This window comes from Lissotriton vulgaris, chromosome 2_1 (assembly GCF_964263255.1).
Source record: "Lissotriton vulgaris chromosome 2_1, aLisVul1.2, whole genome shotgun sequence".
NCBI lineage: Eukaryota > Metazoa > Chordata > Amphibia > Caudata > Salamandridae > Lissotriton > Lissotriton vulgaris.
The window spans coordinates 756598146-756618601 of record NC_141687.1 but is presented as its reverse complement, the minus strand read 5'-3'; the positions used below and the strand labels follow the sequence as shown (position 1 = coordinate 756618601).

Below are 20456 nucleotides of genomic sequence, written 5' to 3'. Positions count from 1 at the left end.
AAAAAGGCAAGAGGTGCAGAAAAAAGGCAAGAGGTGCAGAAAGAGGCAAGAGGTGCAGAAAGAGGCAAGAGGTGCAGAAAGAGGCAAGAGGTGCAGAAAGAGGCAAGAGGTGCAGAAAGAGACAAGAGGTACGGAAAGAGGCAAGAGGTACGGAAAGAGGCAAGAGAGGTATAGAAACAGGGAATAGGAGGGCAGACTTAGTAAAAGAGGTGCAAAAAGAGGATAGAAGGTTAAAGAAAGAGGCAAGAGGGGTGCAGAAAGAAGCAACAGAGCTACAGAAAACAACAAGAGTGCAGAAAGAAGCAAAAGAGGTGTAGAAAGAGGCAAGAGGGTGCAGGAAGGCAGGAGGGGTACAGAAAGAGGCAAGAGGGGTACAGAAACAAGCAGGAGAGGTGCAGAAAGAGGGAACAGGGGTGAAGAAAGAGGCAAAAGTGTACAGGAAGAAGCAAGTGAGGTGCAGATCTTTCTGCACCTCACCAGCAAGTGAGGCGCAGAAAGAGGCAAGTGAGGTGCAGAAAGAGGCAAGTGAGGTGCAGAAAGAGGCAAGAGAGGTGCAGAAAGAGGCAAGAGAGGTGCAGAAAGAGGCAAGAGAGGTGCAGAAAGAGGCAAGAGAGGTGCAGAAAGAGGCAAGAGAGGTGCAGAAAGAGGCGAGAGGTGCAGAAAGAGGCAAGAGAGGTGCAGAAAGGAAAGAGGTACAGAAAGTGGAAGAGATGAGCAGAATGAGACAAAAGGAAGTGCAGAATAAAAATAATGTTGCAGAAAGAAGCAACAGAGATACAGAAAGTGGTAATAGAGGTGCAGAAAGAAGCTAGAGTGAGTTGCACACCACTAGTACCAATTTAACACCCACATTTAGAAATAAGTAACAGGTGACCGTTCTAGGTTTGCAGAAAGCCTTTCACCATGCCGTAACACTTGTTGCAAAAGAGCAAAACAATGGCCAATACTGGATCTGATTCAAGCTAATCTAATAGTGACCTATATGAATGAAGCATAACGGTCAATTTTACGTCACTAGTTACATTTTTATTTTCATCACTAGTTGGGAATTTGCAATTTTAAACCATATCAAAGACAGTGTATGCATGTGCAAACAATTATAAGGTTAGACATATCAAACCGGCAACTTTATACATATTTACAATTTATACACATCCTACAAACAACACTCATACTTCACTCACACAACTATACATAAACACAACAATGAGGCCCTTTGTCAACAAAGGTCTAAATAATGGAGCCTATAGATGGTATTATTTTCCTGGTTCAAACTATTTACAACTATATGTATTGAACACAAAATCCTATTTTGAAGCCAGACTTAGAACTTTTTAAATATTCGTATATATATGTAGTTGACAAAGAGTCCAGTCAAGTCAGTTCAGGTCGACCCGTTTCAAACCCCTGGTGTCGGGGTTCTCATCAGGACCAACATTTTCTACAACAAAGACCAAACAATTGATTAAAAAAATCAGCTCGGACTAATTCAGATTTACGTGTACATGCCTCCAGTCGGCAAAAAACCACCATACCTTGTAAATACGGTCAGTGACCCAGTTCGTTTGTGGTAGACAATCTTCAATTTCAGTAGCAGGTTGGAAAGGGTGATTTTCCCTAATTTGGGGGCATGATTGGGGCATTTGTCGAGTACCCCAGGTACCTGCCCCAAGTTTGATTTTAATCCAGGTTTTCGAGTAAAGTAGTATTAGCACATCTAGGAGGCGTTTCGGTATTCCCTAATTGTCCAGTTTCTGCCAAAGTTTATTGCGGTCCACGTGATCAAATGCCGCAGTGTCGTCGATAAACAATAGGTATAAGGAGGACTTGATTTCTTTTGCTGCTCTCATCAGCAAGGACAGTGCCATGATGTTGGTTATGGTCCCCTGGCCTTTGCAAAAACCCGTTTGGTTGATTGGGATAATAGAGTTTTCAGATGCCCATGATGTTAATTCCTCCAGGATGATTCCTGCGAAATATTTTGCCTCCACGTCTAGCAGGGCGATGAGCCGATAGTTGTTGGGATGCTTCTTACTACCGTGCTTGTATATCGGGCTGATGACTGACCCGTGCCAAGACTCAGGAAGAGTCTGGATGTGTCTTATATTATTAAATACTAGTACCAATGATTAGCACCAAAACTCTGCATCTGATTTATACAGCATAGGTGGTATGCCATTCGGCCCCGGAGCTCCAGTGGGTCTTCCCCTTGTTATTTGCCTTCTGATGTCCGCTGGAAAAATTTTCTTTAGCCCTAGCTCGACAGCCTTCGCAGGGTCTTCTTCCAACTTTGGCTTATCAAGTTTTGATAGGCTCGTGGCCCCATGCTCACACTTATCTTGGGTTTGTGTGCCCGTGTAGTAGTTGGATTTCCGTTTTGTTTTAGACCTTATGGCTTTTGTGCAGGGATTATTTGTAACGGCGTCCTCTGTGGTATCATCATTACTGAAATGCGTCAATTGGTATTTTGTCCATACCTCCTATGATATGTATGAGTTTTGACCTAGGTGATCAGGATTCTGTAATCTTTTGACCATTTGCAAAAACTTAAGAGCTGTTTTTCTGTTTCCCTTCATAAAGAAGTTTTACCCACAGGTCTTCATTTCTTAGCTTCTGTTTTTCCCATTTCAACCGTTTTAGGTATTTATTTGCTTCCCGTAGAACAGCTTGTAGGCTCTCGTTTGTTTGACCCTTTCACATTTGTCTCAATGTTTGGTTTATTAATCGTTTTTGTATTCATATTTCTGGGGTTAATTGTTTTTCATTTGAAGTTCCCTTGACGTAAGTTTTTAGGTATAATTTTTACTATTTTTTCCTGATGGCTTGAATGAAGTTTTGCCAAACATCTGACACCTTGGTTGAGGAACTGGAAATTTCGGTGAGAAGGATTTTCTCTGTGGAGCTTATGGAGTCAATATTGCTGGCATTACACCTTAGCCGTTTTAAGTTTGAACTGACTTGTGTGTCTGGGCCTATGAGTGGCTGTTTCCAGTTGAGAGTTAGATCTCATTTCGGCCTCTAGAGGCAGGTGGTCACTGAAGTCGCTCGTCCCTATTCTGAAAGTTGTTACCCAGCAAAACATGTTTAGGGATATGAACATGTAATCAAGATGAGATGATTGTTTATTAGAATGGAAGGTGGCTACTGGCGGGTCATCATCGACATAGCGATCATTTAGGGCCCTTAAATCAAGTTGCTCCAGATGCCGAAGTGAGTTTTTTGAGTGCTTCGTTGGTTTCTTATTTTTTGTTGGGCCTTGTGTTGGTACGCCCCACGCTGTATTCAAATCTTGGATAAGGTCGGTATCTTGATCTTTATTAATGAGAAGCATATTAAAGTCGCCGGCCAGGATGAATGAGTCGGACTCCCTTGCTTCCATTATTTTTTCCAGCACTTTTGCCAGGTCTTCCGTCCCTTTTTGTTTCTGCTTAGGGTGAATGTATGTGTTAATTATAATTACTCCCTTGATCTGCTTCTTTAACCGGAGTGAGATTTTTACCACCTGTATGGCACTTGGGGGAGGTATATGAAAGCCCATTTTCTCTATTTCGCCTATTGTTGGTATTGAGGCGAAGAACATTAAACCTCCTGATCTTCGTCCAAAGGTGGAGTTTTTATTTGCCGGAATGCAGCAAGAAGTGAACCCTTGAAGCTCAAATGCTTTTTCTTCCCAGGTTTCTTGGAGCAATAGAAGGTCAAATGTACTCAGGAGTTGAAAAAATTCGGGATCATTACTTTTACTAGCTAAACCATTGATATTCCAGGAGCAAATTCTGACTCCCCTGCGCTTAGCTGAATAGATGGTAAATTAATTCCTTTTTTGTCAGTTATCGACAGTCGTTGTGACGATTGTACATTGTATTGACTTCCAATTATGGATGGTTTTCGGCGAAAGATAACTGCCATGATTTTGATTTTGTCCAGGTCGAGGACTTTTTGTTTCTCATGGGTACATCCTGGGCGAGCTGCTCCTTGCTCCCTTTAGTATAGAGTTAGTACTTTTTTGTGCCAAGGGTCTAGTAAGTGGTAAGAAAGGTGTCGGATAGCGAGGTCGCTTTTCAAGTCTCAGTTCTATCCCCCATTGCTGGAACGTTGCTTCTTCTTCCATGATTTTGTGTGCAGTCTCTGATGAGTGCCATGTTGCTTTAGTTATATCTGGACGATGAGGCTCGGCGTTTGGCTGAAACGCTATTTGCATGAGGTCGGTGGAGCGGATGGCTGCTAGATTAATTACTGAGTGTAGGAGTCTTAGTATATTACCCCTATTCAGTATGTCATCCCTACCTCGAGAAATGTGTTCAGGAATGAATAAAATTGATGTTGGGCTATTCAAATGCTGGGGTATTGTTGAGCCCTGTTGAATAGGTTCGGGGGAATGACTTGGGCAGATCGTGTCCAAGTAGTTTGGTTGCTCACTTTGATCGTTGTCTGTTCCCGGATTTTACTATTCAATTTACGTACCGGTTGCTGAGGTAACTCCGCATTGATGGCCATGACGTTTTCTTATCCTGTTATTGGAGCATTTTCAGATGGTGTTGATTCAGCGTTATAAGTGTTATGTGCTGATTGAGTTGGTTTAAATTGTGTGAGTGTTTGATTGGTTCAGATGCTCCGTCCATTACCATCCCCTTTTGTACCGCTTTTGGCCGCCATAAGTGTGGCAGGGTATGCTCAGACGTGAGTCCCTTGCTCACTTTGCCACTGGATTCAAGCAAGCCGGGCTGAAGACCGGTCCTCGGAAGCTTATTTCCGGTCCAGGAAAGGCATGGCTTGGCAGTTCGGGCTGGACTGTTCCCATGAGGCACAGGGTCAGACTGATTTGCATATAGCCATGTCTGAACTGGGGTGGCAGAGTGGGCTAAAGAACGGTGATGGATTAAACCCAGATCTTTTGACTGGGTGTGAGTGTTTGATTGGTTCAGATGCTCCGTCCATTACCACCCCCTTTTGTACGACTCCAGAGGGTGCCACGTTTTTTATTCCACCCCGTGCCTCTTTCGTGCATGCCGGACAGTTCCTGTCTCTATTTCACTCGTGCAGGATCCTCTCAACCCATAGTTTAACCTTCGTAGCAGCGTTCCCGCCTTTCTCTCCATCCTACCTACCCCTTCTGACGTGCTCTCTCCTGCTGCTGGTCAAAGTTCGATGATAAGGAAGCCTGGGTCCCAACAACCTGCAAGCAGCAACCGGCACAAATTAAGCACTGGAAAAGCGGCGGCACCAGTGCAGAGGGAAAGTAGAATGACTGCAGAGTGAGTGAGTGCAGAGTATGAGTTAGTGCAGAGTGCATGCAGAATGAGTGCAGAGTGACAGTGAGTGCAGAGTGAGTGCAAGGTGAGCGATGGTGCACAGTGAGTGAGTGCAAAGTGAGAGCAGGTGCAGAAAGAGTGAGTGCAGAAAGAGTGAGTGCAGGTGCAGAGTCAGTGCACAGTGAGTGCAGACTGAATGTGAGTGCAGAGTGAGTGCAGAGTGCGTGTAGAGTGAGTGCAGGTGCAGAGTGAGTGCAGGTGCAGAGTGAGTGCAGGTGCAGAGTGAGTGCAGGGTGAGTGCAGGGTGAGTGCAAGTGCAGAGTGAGTGCAGGGTGAGTGCAGGTGCAGAATGACTGCAGAGTGAGTGACTGCAGAGTGACTGCAGCGAGTGTGACTGCATAGTGACTGCAGAGTGAGTGTGATTGGAGAGTGAGTGTAGAGTGAGTGCAGGTGCAGATTGATTGCAGAGTTAGTGTTTGCGTGTGACTGCAGCGTGAGTGTGACTGCAGCGTGAGTGTGACTGCAGCGTGAGACTGCAGCGTGAGTGTGACTGCAGCGTGAGTGTGACTGCAGAGTGACAGTGACTGCAGAGTGACAGTGACTGCAGAGTGACAGTGACTGCAGAGTGACAGTGACTGCAGAGTGACAGTGACTGCAGAGTGACAGTGACTGCAGTCTGTGAGTGTGCAAGGTAAACAGTGTGTGAGTATGTGAGTATGCAGGGTGAACAGTGTGTAAGTGTGCAGGGTGCAAAGTGTGTGAGTGCCCAGGATGAACAGTGTGTGACTATGCAGGATGAACAGTGTGGATGTGCAGAGTGAGCAGTGTATGTGTGTAGTGACAATGTGTGAGTGTGCAGAAGACAAACACAAACTAAGTTCACCACACACATACATAGGACCACACGCATAAAACCACACCACACACCACACACATACCACACACACACACACTCACCACCACACACACACACACTCACCACCACACACACACACCACCACCACACACACACCACCAAACACACTCAACACCAAACACACTCACCACACCACAGACTCACCCCTACACACACAACCACACACAAAACCACACACCACCAGCTTTCACCAAGCACAAACACCGCCAGCCATCAATGTACGCTTTCACCAAGCACAAACTACACCATGCGTCAGTGCAGACTTCCACCACGCACACAACACCAAATGTCAGTGCATGCTTTCACCAAACACACACACCACCAGCTGTCAGTGCACACTCACCAGTCACACACAATACCAGCTGTCAGTGCACTCTTTCACTAGGCGCACTTGCCACCAGCTGTCAGTGCACCCTTTCACCAAGCACACACATTACCAACTATCTCTGTACACTTAACAGGCACACACACTACAATCCGTCAGTGCACGCTTCCACCAGGCACACACACCTCCAGCCGGCACTGCATGATTCCACCAAGCACACATACCACTAGCCATCAGTGCACAATTTCTACAGGCACACACACCACCACCCATCAGTGCACACTTCAATTGTTAACGCATCCACAATTAACTATTGTAGCCATCGCACTATGCTGCACTTACTTTTAAACATATTCACCTAAAGCGCAGCATGCACCATTGCTACTAGTCCAATCCAACACATTTCCACTACACACCACATGCATACACTCCATAACACATGGCTACAAGACATTGCCATTTACAATGCCATTACCTCTAACTCAAAAAAACCTGAGACCTATTGCATTTCTAATGCTTGTTTTCTTTCTGCGGGTCCTACTAGAGGCCTGATTATTTGTTAAAGATGGTTCAACTATGGTCGCAGTAGTAATAGTTAACTCTGTTTCCAATAATCTGGGCGATGACGTTTGAACTGAGGGCAGAATGTTAACTGAGCACTGCTCGGCCGGCTTGTCGATTGTTAGGCCTGTTGGTTCCACTGAGAGCTCTGGAGGTAGATCAGAGGTTTGCGGAATCATGGTTTGTAGGACTGTTGATTTTAGGTCACTTATCAAGTCCCCTAACATAGATGGTAAAGATGATAATTTATCTAAAATTGCATCACAAGATAGTGGTTGTGGTTGAATTATTTGGAGCAACAGAAACGGCATCTTGGCCCCTCCTTATGAGGCCGTTTAATTCCGAGATTTTCCAGTCGATTCCGGACATAGAATCGGCCATTGTCTGAAGAACAGAAAGCTGCAAGTCAATTTTTTGTGACTGGAATTCCAGGGCTGTGGCCGAGTGTTGCAAGGTGTTTAAGATGGTTATCCATATAGAGTCGGGGACTTACTTTCCTGGATTGCTACTCCTCTCTGGTCTCGGCGATGCATCGATGGGTGGTTTCCCTTCAGATGGTTTGAGGTTATGAGTAGCAACTAGTACTTCCCACGCCAGTGCTGCTATATAAGACATGTCATCATTTATGGAGTTGTTTATGGATTGGGAATCGTTATACGGTAGTAGGGTGCAGCGTTGAGATGGCGTTTGCGTTGCTAACTTGTTATTTGGTGCTGTTTGTTCGGAAATGCTGCTCAGGTTTAATTGGGGTGTCTTGAATTGAGACAAGGGTGTGTTTGACAGTTGGGGTGGTTGAATTCCACTTCCTTGCTCTTTAGTTACTATGAGTTCTGTTCGTGCGTCTCAGTTTTCCTTCGTTGAATTGGGTGAGCTACTAAGTAATTGAGGAGGAGAAAGATCTTCTCTTCCCTCCTCTTTATGAATCAGTACCTTAACTTCCACTAGCGTGTCTTGATTTCCAAAGTGTGGTAAGCTGAACTTCCTAGGATGAGTCTCACCCTGATTCACTGAATGTGTGTCAGTTGCTGTCTCTAGGGGCTCTGCTTTCTTTGGTAAACTCCAGTCTTTGATGGTAATTTTTCTAGTAGACGCCGTTTCCAGAGTATTGTAATTGGTGGGTTCTTGGTCTACTAGGTAAGTGTGTGCTGCCGCTCTTCTTGATTCAGGCGATGCTGGTATTGATGTGGCAGCGGCAGCCTCGATACTGGATGAGTAGAGGACTTCGGCTGGTCGGGGTGGGTCTGCTTGATTACTATTAATCCGGCTTCAGTCAGATTTGCTTTGTAGAAGCGGTGTATGAAGACCTCTGATGTTTCCGGTCTTGGAATAAATAGCTTTTCCCAGGGTCTTTTAGGAAGGAAAACTTAGTGTAAATCTTTGGTTGGTGGGAACATATCCCTTTCTTTGCTGGCATTCCGTCAATGGTTACTAGTTTATCTGAGACCGTTAGTGATGACTTTGATACTGAAAGTAATAGGGTTTGTGTTAATCTCTGTGGTTGCTGAAGGGCTGTAATTAGACACGGTGATGCGGCAGAGGCCTTGACTTGGACGTTTTTATTTGTTAGTTGAGTTGAGGTTGGATTTTGATTTGTTACTAATGTTGACATTTCCATTACTGCCAAGGTTGGGCCTTCTCTATTTTTGCTGCAGGCGGTTTGGCTTTCTTCCTGCGAGTTATTTGGATGTAATGGAGATGCAGGCTCCAGTTTCCCCAGTTTCCTCTTCCGTGATTTAGGTTAGGAGTTAAATTTTGGTTTAGGTAATTGCCCAAATCTGCCTGATCTCATTGCTCTTTTTTTTCCGTCTCTCACCCTTGTTTTTATCCTTTTTTTTCCGTATCCTTAAGTCCTTATGTCGAATCGCTGATAGTTTCGAAGCCCTCCTGGTGGGGTCTGCTACAGGAGTTCCTGCTTAAGCTTCGGTGTTTTTCCGTTTTTTTTAAAATTCAATTGATGCTCTGGTTTTGATTGTATCTGACAAGTGGCTGGTTACTATCTGCTGGGCGCTGGTGGCCGCTGGTTGCAGGCTGGTGGCCGATGTTTAAGTTTTGGGGGGCACGCAGAGGGTGCAGTGATGGCAAGCAGTGCTCACGGGGAGGACCACGGGTCAGCTGGACCTTGTCGAGCTGGCTTCAAGTCACTCCCCGGGCTCTTACTTTGCAGCCGCCTCTATCGGCAGCCGCGCTCGCTCGCACCCAGCTCAAAACTGCCTGCCTTGCCGGCCTGGCTAGCTGCCTGAAACCTGTGGCCGCTACATCCATAGAGCAGTCTATCACTTCAGAGGCAGTCAGTTCTCCCTCAAGAAGAATTCTCTTAGTTCCTCCTTGTCATCTGGTGGAAGTTAGTCCAAGAATGGTGCCAAGTCCGACCACATGTGCCTATTTTAACAGCCCAGTAGAGCCAGAGAATTCTGGCTCTATTGGGCCAGAGCTGACATTATTGAAAATCGCTTCCTGATGTTGTTAATCTTTCTTCCTTCTTTATCAGGAGCAGCAGTCAGGGAAGCTGAAGGATTTTTAGAGCGTTGCTGCCTGCGAGATCACAGAATATGCTTTTGGGTGACCTATTAAGCAAGCTGGAGCATTATCCAGAGCTTTACATTTTTAGTCCAGTCTCGGCAACACAGGTGGAACAGTTGCTGAATTCTGCATTATGCTCAACCCTTCCTTCCATATGTAATCAATAGGCATATATCTCACTGATTTCCTATAAGGCTCTTTACGTCATACAGAAAACAGTCCTTCTGATGCATAGGCATCGGTTAAGTCAAAAGTGCTTAGCCGCTCTCTCCAGAAGGTTGTGGAAGCCCCCAATATTTTCCGGAGGAGCATCTACTTGTGGGGGAGATGGAGATGCCGGAGTGGGAATGACGTACGAATACCATTCATCCTGTTGAATCTCTCCTGCTCTCTCTACTTCCTCATCAGAGCATTTCAACAGATGGACAAGAGCTACCTGAGTAGGAGGCTGAAACCTAGGAGACAGTTAAAGAGGGGAGCAAACCTGTATTTGTGGATAAACAGGCGGATAAAGGGGAGGAGGCGGAGCCTGTTGGATGCTCGGCTCTGGCAGATATCTCCTCCTTTATTTCGCCAACATAAATTGCAGGTCTGTCATAGGACTTGAAGGGAGGTACATCATCTCCTGTTGGTGATATTGCTGTTGCGGATGGTAATATTGAAGTCCATAACCATCATCTTCATCAGAATCCTGCTGATATTTGACATGAAGGTCCGAGGGGCTCGAGGTTGCCTCAAAGAGACAATTGTTCTCAGACCCCTCGTCCTCATCATCTTCTTGAACCGAGATGGCAAAAGAGCCTGCACCTGACTAGGTGAGGTTACAGCAGGCATTAACTGTGTTTTTGAAACGTTATGTTTTTCCCTCATGGTCGACGGCGTCAACGAGCCTGTTGACGTTTACATCACCTTCACAGACGAAGGTTGCTTTTCATCGATGGTAAGGCCTATGACACTTCCGCAGTCAACGCAGGTCCCCTTGTGGATGCAGTCGTTGACGAGATCGTCGACGGGAGCTGTGTCGTCAACGGATGGGTCATCATCGGAAGTCAACATCTCGAAGACTATGAAGTCTTCGGAGACACAATTCGCTTCATCGACGATAAAGGTACATTACCCATCGACGAGGATATCAATGCCGCAGATACAGTCACGGTGTTGACTGCAGACACCGTTGTTGTTACCAGAATCACCTCAGGTGAGTATTTTCTCATCAACTGTGGTGTCATCGACGAGCTGCTCAATGGGGGAGCTGAAGTAGGTTTTTTGAAGGTATGCTTCAGTTTCATAGGTGGTTTTGGAGGTTTTGAAGCTGTTTTTTGATATTTAAAGCCTTCCTTTCTTCAGTCTGCTTCTGAGTGGACCCAACAGACCTTTTTGATGCTTTTTTAGGTGGCTGTGACTAGAAGCCAGCATGGTCATCCAAAGGTCGTTTTTTCTTTAAACGTTCTTGAGGAAGCTTTAGAAGACGTATCACTCTCCTCTACAGAGAACACAGTGTCCCTGTTTTTAAGCCTCTGAAGCCACAAGAGAAGCCTTTCTTCTCGGTCTTTAAGAGTTTTTGTAGAAAAGGTGTGACATACCTTGCACTCCTCTGTGCAAGTTCCGCAGGCTCTGAACAGACCTTTTTTAGGTGTCTGCGACATGGTGGGTGTCAGTTTGAATCCCCTTAAAAAAACTGCAATGAGTTGTTAGTTAGCTGAAGGGGTAAAAAAAAAAAACCTCCAAATCTTGAAAAATATAAGAAAACTGATCAGAGCTCAGTAGAGACTCTTAGCACGATGTGCGGTAGAACATCTGAGGGACTTGCGCTTTTCTCAGGAAGGTTCTACAGGGTGATCTTTTCTGATTGGTTAAGTTTTAAGCTTGGTCCCTTTTACTAAAGGACAGGGATTTGTTATAAAATATTTAAAGGCCTAGAGTCTTATGTTATGTCTAACTGGACAATTATTTTGATAATACCATGGGCTCCCGTCTAGACGACGGGGAAGGATTCTAGCCTGTGAATCTTGGAAAGTTCCAATACTGGAGTAAAAGGCTTTTGTCATTTTACAGATCACCATGGATGACACTGTGCATACAATATGCTTAAACACTTTGCTGTAGAAATGCCAAAAGACTTTGTCCTTTTCTAGCTCAGCATGGATGGCACTGCGCAAATCCTATACTTTAAAAATTTGCTAGAAAAATAGACATTTGCGGTGAGCAAATTAAGAGTCTCGCTGGTGTTGAAGGGTGCTCTATTCAGTAGCGGCACTCCACCTAAACCTAGGAACTTCCCAGAGCCATCTGCTTCTTTTTTGCATAATTAATGCAGCACTCTATCCTGGAAAGGGTTTGTATTGATGGAGAAAGATATTACCTAGTGGCAGTTGCCACTAGGCAGCTATAGTTAGGGCTGGTTTCCATAGAAAGAAAGTATTTTGGTTTGCAAATACCTTTGGTCCAGTTTAACAAATCTTCACAAAACTCTGCCCCCCAAAAAGTTAATCTACCTATAGCAAAAACTGTGGAATGGAATTTCACCGAATTCAGCAAGATTTTGGTCCGCATTTGGTCCGCAGATTGTGCTTTTTGCGATTTGGATTAAACCGTTCCGCAGTTTTTGCGAAATTAAGGTTGAAAAAGAATTGGATATCTGGATGGTTAGGTCCACGAGAATCTCTAGAGACTTGTGGGAGCGGCAATCTAAACAAAGAGCACTTAGGCCATCTTGATGCCTGCAGGAGTCTGACTCCTGCGGGAAGGAGCTCTTCGATTGGCTGCCAGCAACGAGATTTTGTTTTTGCTGGCAGCCACTACAGGACTCAAGGATTTATTACACTGTCCTGAAATGGAAAAAAATAATAGTATAAGGTAGCAGGGTAAGGATACCCTGACCCGCTAGGCCCAGTGGGCGAGGGGGAGGGGCAGAGGGACCCACGGGACGAAATAAAGAAAAGAGATGGGGGAAAAAACCCCAATAATACAAACAGCAAAAAATGCTGCAATTCCCTGAAACTCTTGCGGGATCCTGAAAAAGAATAAATTAAAAATGGCAGTTGGGCCGCAAGTATTATTTTTATGCCCGGGGAAGACTAATCCTGGGGCTGCATGCCTCCCACCCCCGTAAAAGTCAGCAGAGACGCTGGGGAGCCTACCCCTGTGAGTAAATGTATTTATATGGGTAGGGGGTGCCCCATGGCCCCCTCCCCGATCCTCTAAAGGCTCCGGGGATTCCAACCCGATGCCAAAATTAGATTTGTGAAGGGGCCGTGCAGCACACGTAAAAGAAATTGGGTGGCGGGCCACACTGCACCCCCCCCCCCCCGCTCCCTATGCCATTAAAGGCCCAGGTGAGCTTGCACCCAGGGGCTGATTACTTTAAGGGAGGGGGCAGTGAGGCCAGTACTGGCCATGGGGACCCTATCCCCGGCTCATTAAAAAGGTCTCATATATATGCACACGCAGACACACAATGAAAAAAATCAAAGGTTATAGTAACGTTATGGTTAGGGGAATGTGTCAGGGACAACATTAACGAATTGGCAAAGAAAAAAACAAAGAAATTAATCAGTTATTGTTAGCAGAGCTAACTATAACTTGCACTCCTGCCAGAGGTGAGCAAACAAGTTTCCCTCCCCATGGTATTGACGGCAGGTAAACAAACAACTGTTTACCAAGGTGAGCTCTCTGGAAACAGCAAGTGAGCCGGAATGAGGTCTCAGGGGCCATTGAAGGCTAAGGTAGGAAGGACAGGCGCCCCCTCCTCCCTTTTAATTAAGTAATGTCCCTGTGGGATAAGGTCCCCATGTCCTTTAGAGGCTCAGGAAGGGGGCTCCACGTGGCCGCCTCCCTTTTTTGGATTTTCTTCCCTGGGCTATATTGGCTCTCCCTTTAATTGAACCCCTCTCCCTTTAATTGAAGAATGTGGACCCAGGCAGCCATTTATGTTTTTTTTGCTGCAACTCCATGGGAAACATTTGTATTTTCGCTCGAGGGGGAGAGGGGGAGTGGGGTGGCGGATGAAATGGGGTATGTTCGTAAGGGGGCTGCACATGAGGCCTAGGGGGATCAGGGTATCCTTACCCTGCCCCCTTAAATGTATTTTTTTCTTCAAACTTCAGCACATGGCACTAAGTCTCCAAGACCTGTAACGGCTGCCACCAACATTTATCTCATGTTCCGGGCAGTAAATCAGACTGCTCGCTCCCGCAGGAGTCTGACTCTCGGGGGAACGAGATGGCCCAAGGGGAAAAAAAGCTTCCTGGGTCAATCAGAATGCTCACATTTTAAACGTATGCTCCTGAGAGCCTCTCAAGGACCTAACTCGCAGACATACAATTATTTTTTTAACCTTAATTTCTTCAAAACTACCGAAATGATTTGCACCAAACTGCAAAACCGCAATTTGTGGACAAAGATCTAGCTTCCTGTCAAATTTAGTGTCATTCCGTTCAGTAGTTTTTTCGGTAGCCCAGCCTAAAGAAGTCCATGGAAAATGCATCGGCCCCCCACTTGACAGATCAACACGAAACTTTCAATGCACAAAGTAGTGAGAAAATAGAACTTTTTTGGAATGTTTTGTGGAGTTTCTTCAAACAAGGCCAAAGTGATTAGCAACACCAAAACGCATTTCCTATGGAAGCACAGACTAATATATATATATATATATTATATTTAGCTTACCCATACCCATACTATGTGTGGTAAATGCATAAGTGGCAAAGGCATCTGCGTGGGAAAGACAGTGGCAACGGATATTTCCAAACAAAGCAGAACTGCTATTGCAGGACAGTAGACTTATCACTGAACTACTTATATATATATATATATATATATATATATATATATATATATATATATATATATATATATATATATATATATATATATATATATATATATATATATATATATAGCCATAGGAAGTAGGGTTCCAGGGTTCCTTAACCACATTCACAATGAGTAGCAAGTACAGCACATCGTAACAGTGGAAGCTTAGTTTACAGACTGTACAATATTTCTTGTGAATTGTGATTCGGATTTCCAGTCAGCATGTTTGCCATTATTCTGCAAATATTTGTGTGAATGGGGCTTTCTGTTGATCTAAAATCGAAAGAAGTAATACAGCAACTAACAGGCTGGACCTCTAATCACCACTGTTTCGCAGCTTGGGCACCACAATTTCTCATGTAGGGGAAGAGAGTACATTCGCTCACTATGCAAGGAGAGACATCGGAAGGCCAGGAAGAATGAGTTATACTTGTGACAGTTTGCTAGAGTCAGATCTCTTGTACTACAACTGTTCTGCAAGTGAATTCTTTCCTACAGACGTGGCCTCATAGTTAGGGGGCAAAGAAGAAGAATCTAGCAGAATCACAGAACACGCGTTTGGGCCCAGCAGTAGCACTTTAACATGATTGGCTGTTGGGCCGAGCACATGGTGTGAATGTAATACTTATACCAAAATGCATTGCATCATGATGCAAAGTAAATATCAAACAGCACCAATATAAAAAACAATCCCAAAAGACAATACAAGGCCGTAAAAATTTTAATTCCAAGAACAGAGCATTTGGGTACTATTAGAGGAGTACTAGGGGCAGTCAATAGTAGAAAAATGTTAATGATTGCATGTTTTACTTACAAGATATTTTATTACAGTAATTCCCTAAATTACACATATTTACCCACTATAGAAAAACCGAATCAAGCAAAAGTTTGATCATCTCTAGCACAAGACCAAAAAACCTTTATATGACTTGAAGGTAGACAGCAAAAAGCATGTAAAAGAAATAGGAATTGTTAAAAAAATGTAGAGGTTATGCACTAACAATGAAAATCATATTTCTCACCTGAGTTAATTTAGGCAAATAGTCTTCCATTTCTTGTTTAATACTATTAAAAGAATTAATCATATCCTGACTGGTTGCATATCTCTGAGACTGAATTGGTGTTGGACCATGGAAATACCTAAAATCAGACATGGGGAAAGCAGAGATTTAAAATCCAGAATGTTTCCATGTCAAATTGCAATAATAATTTAGGAATCTTATTATACCACAAAGGACACATTTATACCTCACAGGAACAAATTTAATGCAGTTCAAATAAGTATGGAATGGACGAAATTTGGTCAGCAGATATTATGAGTAATAAACAATTTGCTTGCAAGTAAACTGTCTAATAAACCGGATTAATCTTCTGTGGAGGGGAATCCCAGGACAATAACAAAACGGTGTATCATTACTATGCAACATGAAATATGTAATTCTCCCACCTTCAATCACACTAGTGGGCTCCTTTTAGACCGTTAGAAAATGTTCAATTTGGTTCTGGTTGAAGAACAGTAAGAAAGAAAACCTAAAAATAGGTATAAAGGAGAGAAAGAACTGGAAATATACATACCTTACAAAATTCTAGATCCACAGTTGTCTGAGTTCTACTTTTGATGTAACAAAACAGTGGTGTAGGTAACAACGGAAGCGACAGCAGTGAAAGTAGAAGTAAGTGCTAAAACGAATAAAGATTCTTTCTACCGGTGTTACCCCAAGGGAGCAGACCACCTCAATGTGCTTGTAATCTAACACTCGGAGACAAAAGAGCAAATTAACAACCAGCAGCTCATGAACAAGGCGTTGGGGTGGGGGGGGGAGGAATAGGTGATTTCAACCCTATTGACATTGGCTTGCACACGACTATTGAGGGTATTGAAACCCTCAGAATAGAGACTGAGAGTAGGGGTGTAAAAATTGCTGATACACCAGTTACCTCTTTAAACACACTTTTGAGCACATACAATCAGGGGGTGACAAAATAGACATACACGGTCTTGCTACAGTCTCAGAAGTAAACAATATCTCAAACAGGATCATAACCCCCCAGCAATTAAAGGTATAACCCCGAAGAAGTTCAGCAAAAAGCCCAAGAAGATGCGCCCTATACCTAAGTCCCGAGCAGATAAGGTAAACCCAGACGAGAAGGGAGTCCCGAAAGCAAAAATCACTCCATCTCTGAAAACCTTCTTTAAAGTCCAACACCTCTCTCAACAAGGAACCCATTCATCTATCAGGGCACAGAAAGAACAAACTATACAACAGGGACCGAGTGACACCCTTTTCACCGCACCAAGTGCCCAAGACCCAAACCTAGAGACACAGGACCTCGAGAATTTCCAAATTACAAATATGGAGGAAGCAAGCCAAATCGACCCAGCAGGGATAGGGGAAGCACATCAACCGAGCAGCGAAAAAGATACAACAGAAGAGGAAGATGAAGCTGAAACAACGAGAAATGGCGCTGAGTCTAAGACAAACCACATGGAGAAATTCATGGAGAGAATGCTAAATGAGATGAGACAAATTTGCGATTTCCGACGCTAACCAGGCTAAAATTCAAAATACCTGCGAAGCACTAGACTGCAAATTAAAAGAGCTTGGTGAAAGAGTCACAGCAGTGGAAGAAGAGGTAGGAGGTCTAAGTAAAAAAGTAGATGCTCATCAAAGGGAGCTCAGAACCTTAAGAAAAGAAGGAAAAAATATGAGCGAGAAACTTGAGTCTTTGGAAAATCAGGCCAGAAAAAACAATATAAGGATCCTGAATGTCCTGGAAAATCAAGAAGGATCTGATATCAAAAACTTTGTAATCACACTCCTTACAGATCACTTTCCATGGACCAGTAAAGAAATCCTAGAAGAAGACATACAAAGGGTTCACCGAGATCCATTCGGAAAAGCCAAAGAAAGGAAAAATCCTAGGAAAATCCTCATCAACTTTAAAACATATATGTTGAAGGAGAGAATATTAGGCGAAGCTATTAAAACGGGAGCTTTCAGTAAGGACAATTGGTCCTTCAGGATAAGATCAGAAATGTCCAAAGCATCACAAGACCGGCAGTGGGAGCTGGGACAATTCATGGCAGAACTAAAATCCCTCGGGCCATGGTACAAATCAAGTTCCCTCCATCGCTCAGAATTATGTGGAGAAATAAAATGCGAAATATATACGAGACCCTGAGGAGATCAAAGAATTTCTCGAGATGGCACGAGATAACATCAGGTCTGAAAATCCCACGAACCAATAGAAACACTCAAGAAATTTACCACAGAAAAAGCAGAAAGAGTAGATATAAGCGCAAATTGAAAATAGAAGAGTCAAGGAGCCTGAAAGGGGCAAGAGAATAGCTCTGAAAAAAGAAAAAGAAGGAGGCTTCCCCAGGGAGGGTAAACAAAATGCACATGAAACAAAATCAAAATATATAAAACAGAACACGGGTGGGGAGCAAACTAGGGGAAAAAAAAAAATCCTCAAACCTTCAGAAAATCCGGGAATTAAGGGTTCCAATTAATAAAACCACTATCAAATTCACTATTACTTCCAGTATGCAAAATACAATTCAGTTAAAAGATGGGGTCAATTAACAGAAAACTTAACATACTCTCATGGAATGTAAACGGTCTCAGAGTGAAGAATAGAAGAAATAGAATTTTAGAATATTTAAAGGCAGAAGATAGCGAAGTAATCATATTACAGGAAACATCTTTTGAAAGAAGAATGGAAACAGATAATAAAAAATCTTGGATGGGTAGATACGTACGTATGCACGAATCAACAATGCAACGTAAAGGGGATAGCTATCATTTTCAAAAAAACCCTCAAAGTTAATCTCGATTCTTATGAAATAGACAGTAAAGGTAGGTAGGCAATAGCTAGGGTAAGAATTGGAAATAATTTCTATACAATAGCAGGGTTCTATGGCCCAAACACAGACGACTCAGAGCCATTACAAAAGCTATATACTCACTTGTTGTCAGCCACCTCTCCAATAATATTGGGAGGTGACTTTAACATAATTATAGACCCTAAAGTAGACAGATCACCCCAGGGAAAACATAAAAACCTTCCCAATATGAGAGAGTGGCTGGGAATTTATAAGCGAGACCTAAATTTACTGGATATTTGGAAAACAAAAGGAGACAAAAGACAACTTTTACTCTACACAATAAGAAACTAGGGCATAAATCAAGAATTGACAGAAGCCTTTCAGAAGATGTAATAAAACTAGATCACCTTCCTGCTCACCTATCAGATCACTCTGCAGTCCAGCTTACATTGCAAAGGACGATAATCAATACACAAAATAGAATGACAATTGATTGTTGGACTATATTGCTCGACCAACTATGCATACAAGAGCTCAGGTTAGAAACAGAATTCTTTTTTGAAAACAATAAGGTAGGCACAATGAGACAACACATGGGACACTTACAAGGCAGTTTTAAGAGGGAAATTATTAAGTCAAGGAGCATTCAGACTAAAAACAATAAAACACAAGATAAGAGATCTGGAAAATTCAATTAAACTGCTGGACGCACAATTACTGGTTGAACACAGAACAGACAAAAGAGAGGAAGCGGAGAAGGAAAGAAAGACAAAAAGAATCCCTCGCCGACATTTTAGAAGACAGAGTAAAGTCGAGTGGGAAGCGAGCAAATTAGCAAATCACGAGTATGGCTAAGGGTGTGGGAAACTTTTGGCTTGGAAACTAAAATCGGATATAGCCAGGAATAAAGTAGTAAGCATAAAACAAAATATTCAATCCTCTCCAACATCCGAAGAAATGGTAATCAGGCAGGAATTCACAAAATTCTTTGCTGAGTTATACTCGGAAGATGTAAACCCATCGGAAGAACTAATAGAAGCCTATTTGAACACTCTTCCTACCGTTGCCCTAACAGAGGATGAGAAAACAGTCCTAAATGAAGAATTTTCTAAAGAGGAAGTAGAAGAGATAATAAAGAGTCTCAAAAAAGGAAAGGCTGCGGGCCCAGATGCTCTCCCAAACGAACTATACATGGCGCTCAGAGAAACGCTGTCGCCACATTTCACAGATCGACTCAATCAGGTGTATAAACAACACGAAAAGATCCCAGATTCTTGGAATGATGCCATTATAACTATAATACTAAAACCCGGAAAAAACCCAACACTGTGCGAATCATATCGGCCAATTTCACTGCTTAATTGTGATTATAAGATCTGCACCAAAATTATGGCAAAACGTTTGGGGAAAATGATGAACCAATTGATCCATTCTGACCAGAAGGGCTTCATCAAAGGAAGACAACTTCAAGACCTGACTCACGAGTTATTCGGGGCAATAGACGTAGCTATCTCCGAAAAATCCCCCCTTACAATACTTACATTCGATGCCGCAAAGGCGTGCGACCGGGTGAATTGTTTTTTTTTTTTAATAAAGTTATGAGAAGGAATAATCTGGGAGAGTCTTTTTTACACACAGTGAAGGAGATCTATAGAACCCCGAGATCAAAAATCCTGGTGAACGGATGTTTAACCGATAATATACAAATTGAAAGAGGCACTAGGCAAGGGTGTCCGCTCTCGCCCCTACGGTTTAACTTGTACATTGAGCCTTGGGCAAATTTGTTAAGGAGAAACGAAAAAATAATTCCATTCAAACATCATGAATGGTCCAAAAAAGTGGCCCTTTATGCCGATTTAATGCTCTTCACCGACGATTACGAGTCTTCTATACCTGAAATCAAAACCACCCTCGAGAACTTTGGGAAAGTCTCAGGCTATCTAGTTAATCACTCCAAAACTGAAATTATGGCATGGAACACAAATCTGTCCAACTCAAATACAAAGAAAGAAATTAAATACTTAGGGATCACAATAGTACACGATCTGGAAAAAATACCACAGATAAATCTAAAAAGAGTAGCAGGCGAAACAAGAAAACTTCTAAAGACCTGGAATAGCCTCCCATTAAGTTTCATAGGCAGATCAAATATTATAAAAATGTCTATACTACCTAAATATACATACCTGTTCAACACAATACCCCTAGAATTTAAAAAGAACTCACTGAAAAAATTACAAG

General features: G+C 43.2%; 1 protein-coding gene across 4 annotated transcripts in view; it reads right to left on the bottom strand.

Annotated features, from left to right (window-relative positions):
- Window positions 1–20456, bottom strand: part of GTF2H1 (general transcription factor IIH subunit 1) — a 488969-nt gene that overhangs the window by 179753 nt on the left and 288760 nt on the right. For all 4 annotated transcript variants that reach the window (XM_086956061.1, XM_086956063.1, XM_086956064.1 and 1 more), the window contains exon 11: window positions 15409–15526. In XM_086956061.1, the coding sequence (XP_086812187.1) occupies window positions 15409–15526 (118 nt within the window). The remainder of the gene's footprint in view (window positions 1–15408; window positions 15527–20456) is intronic.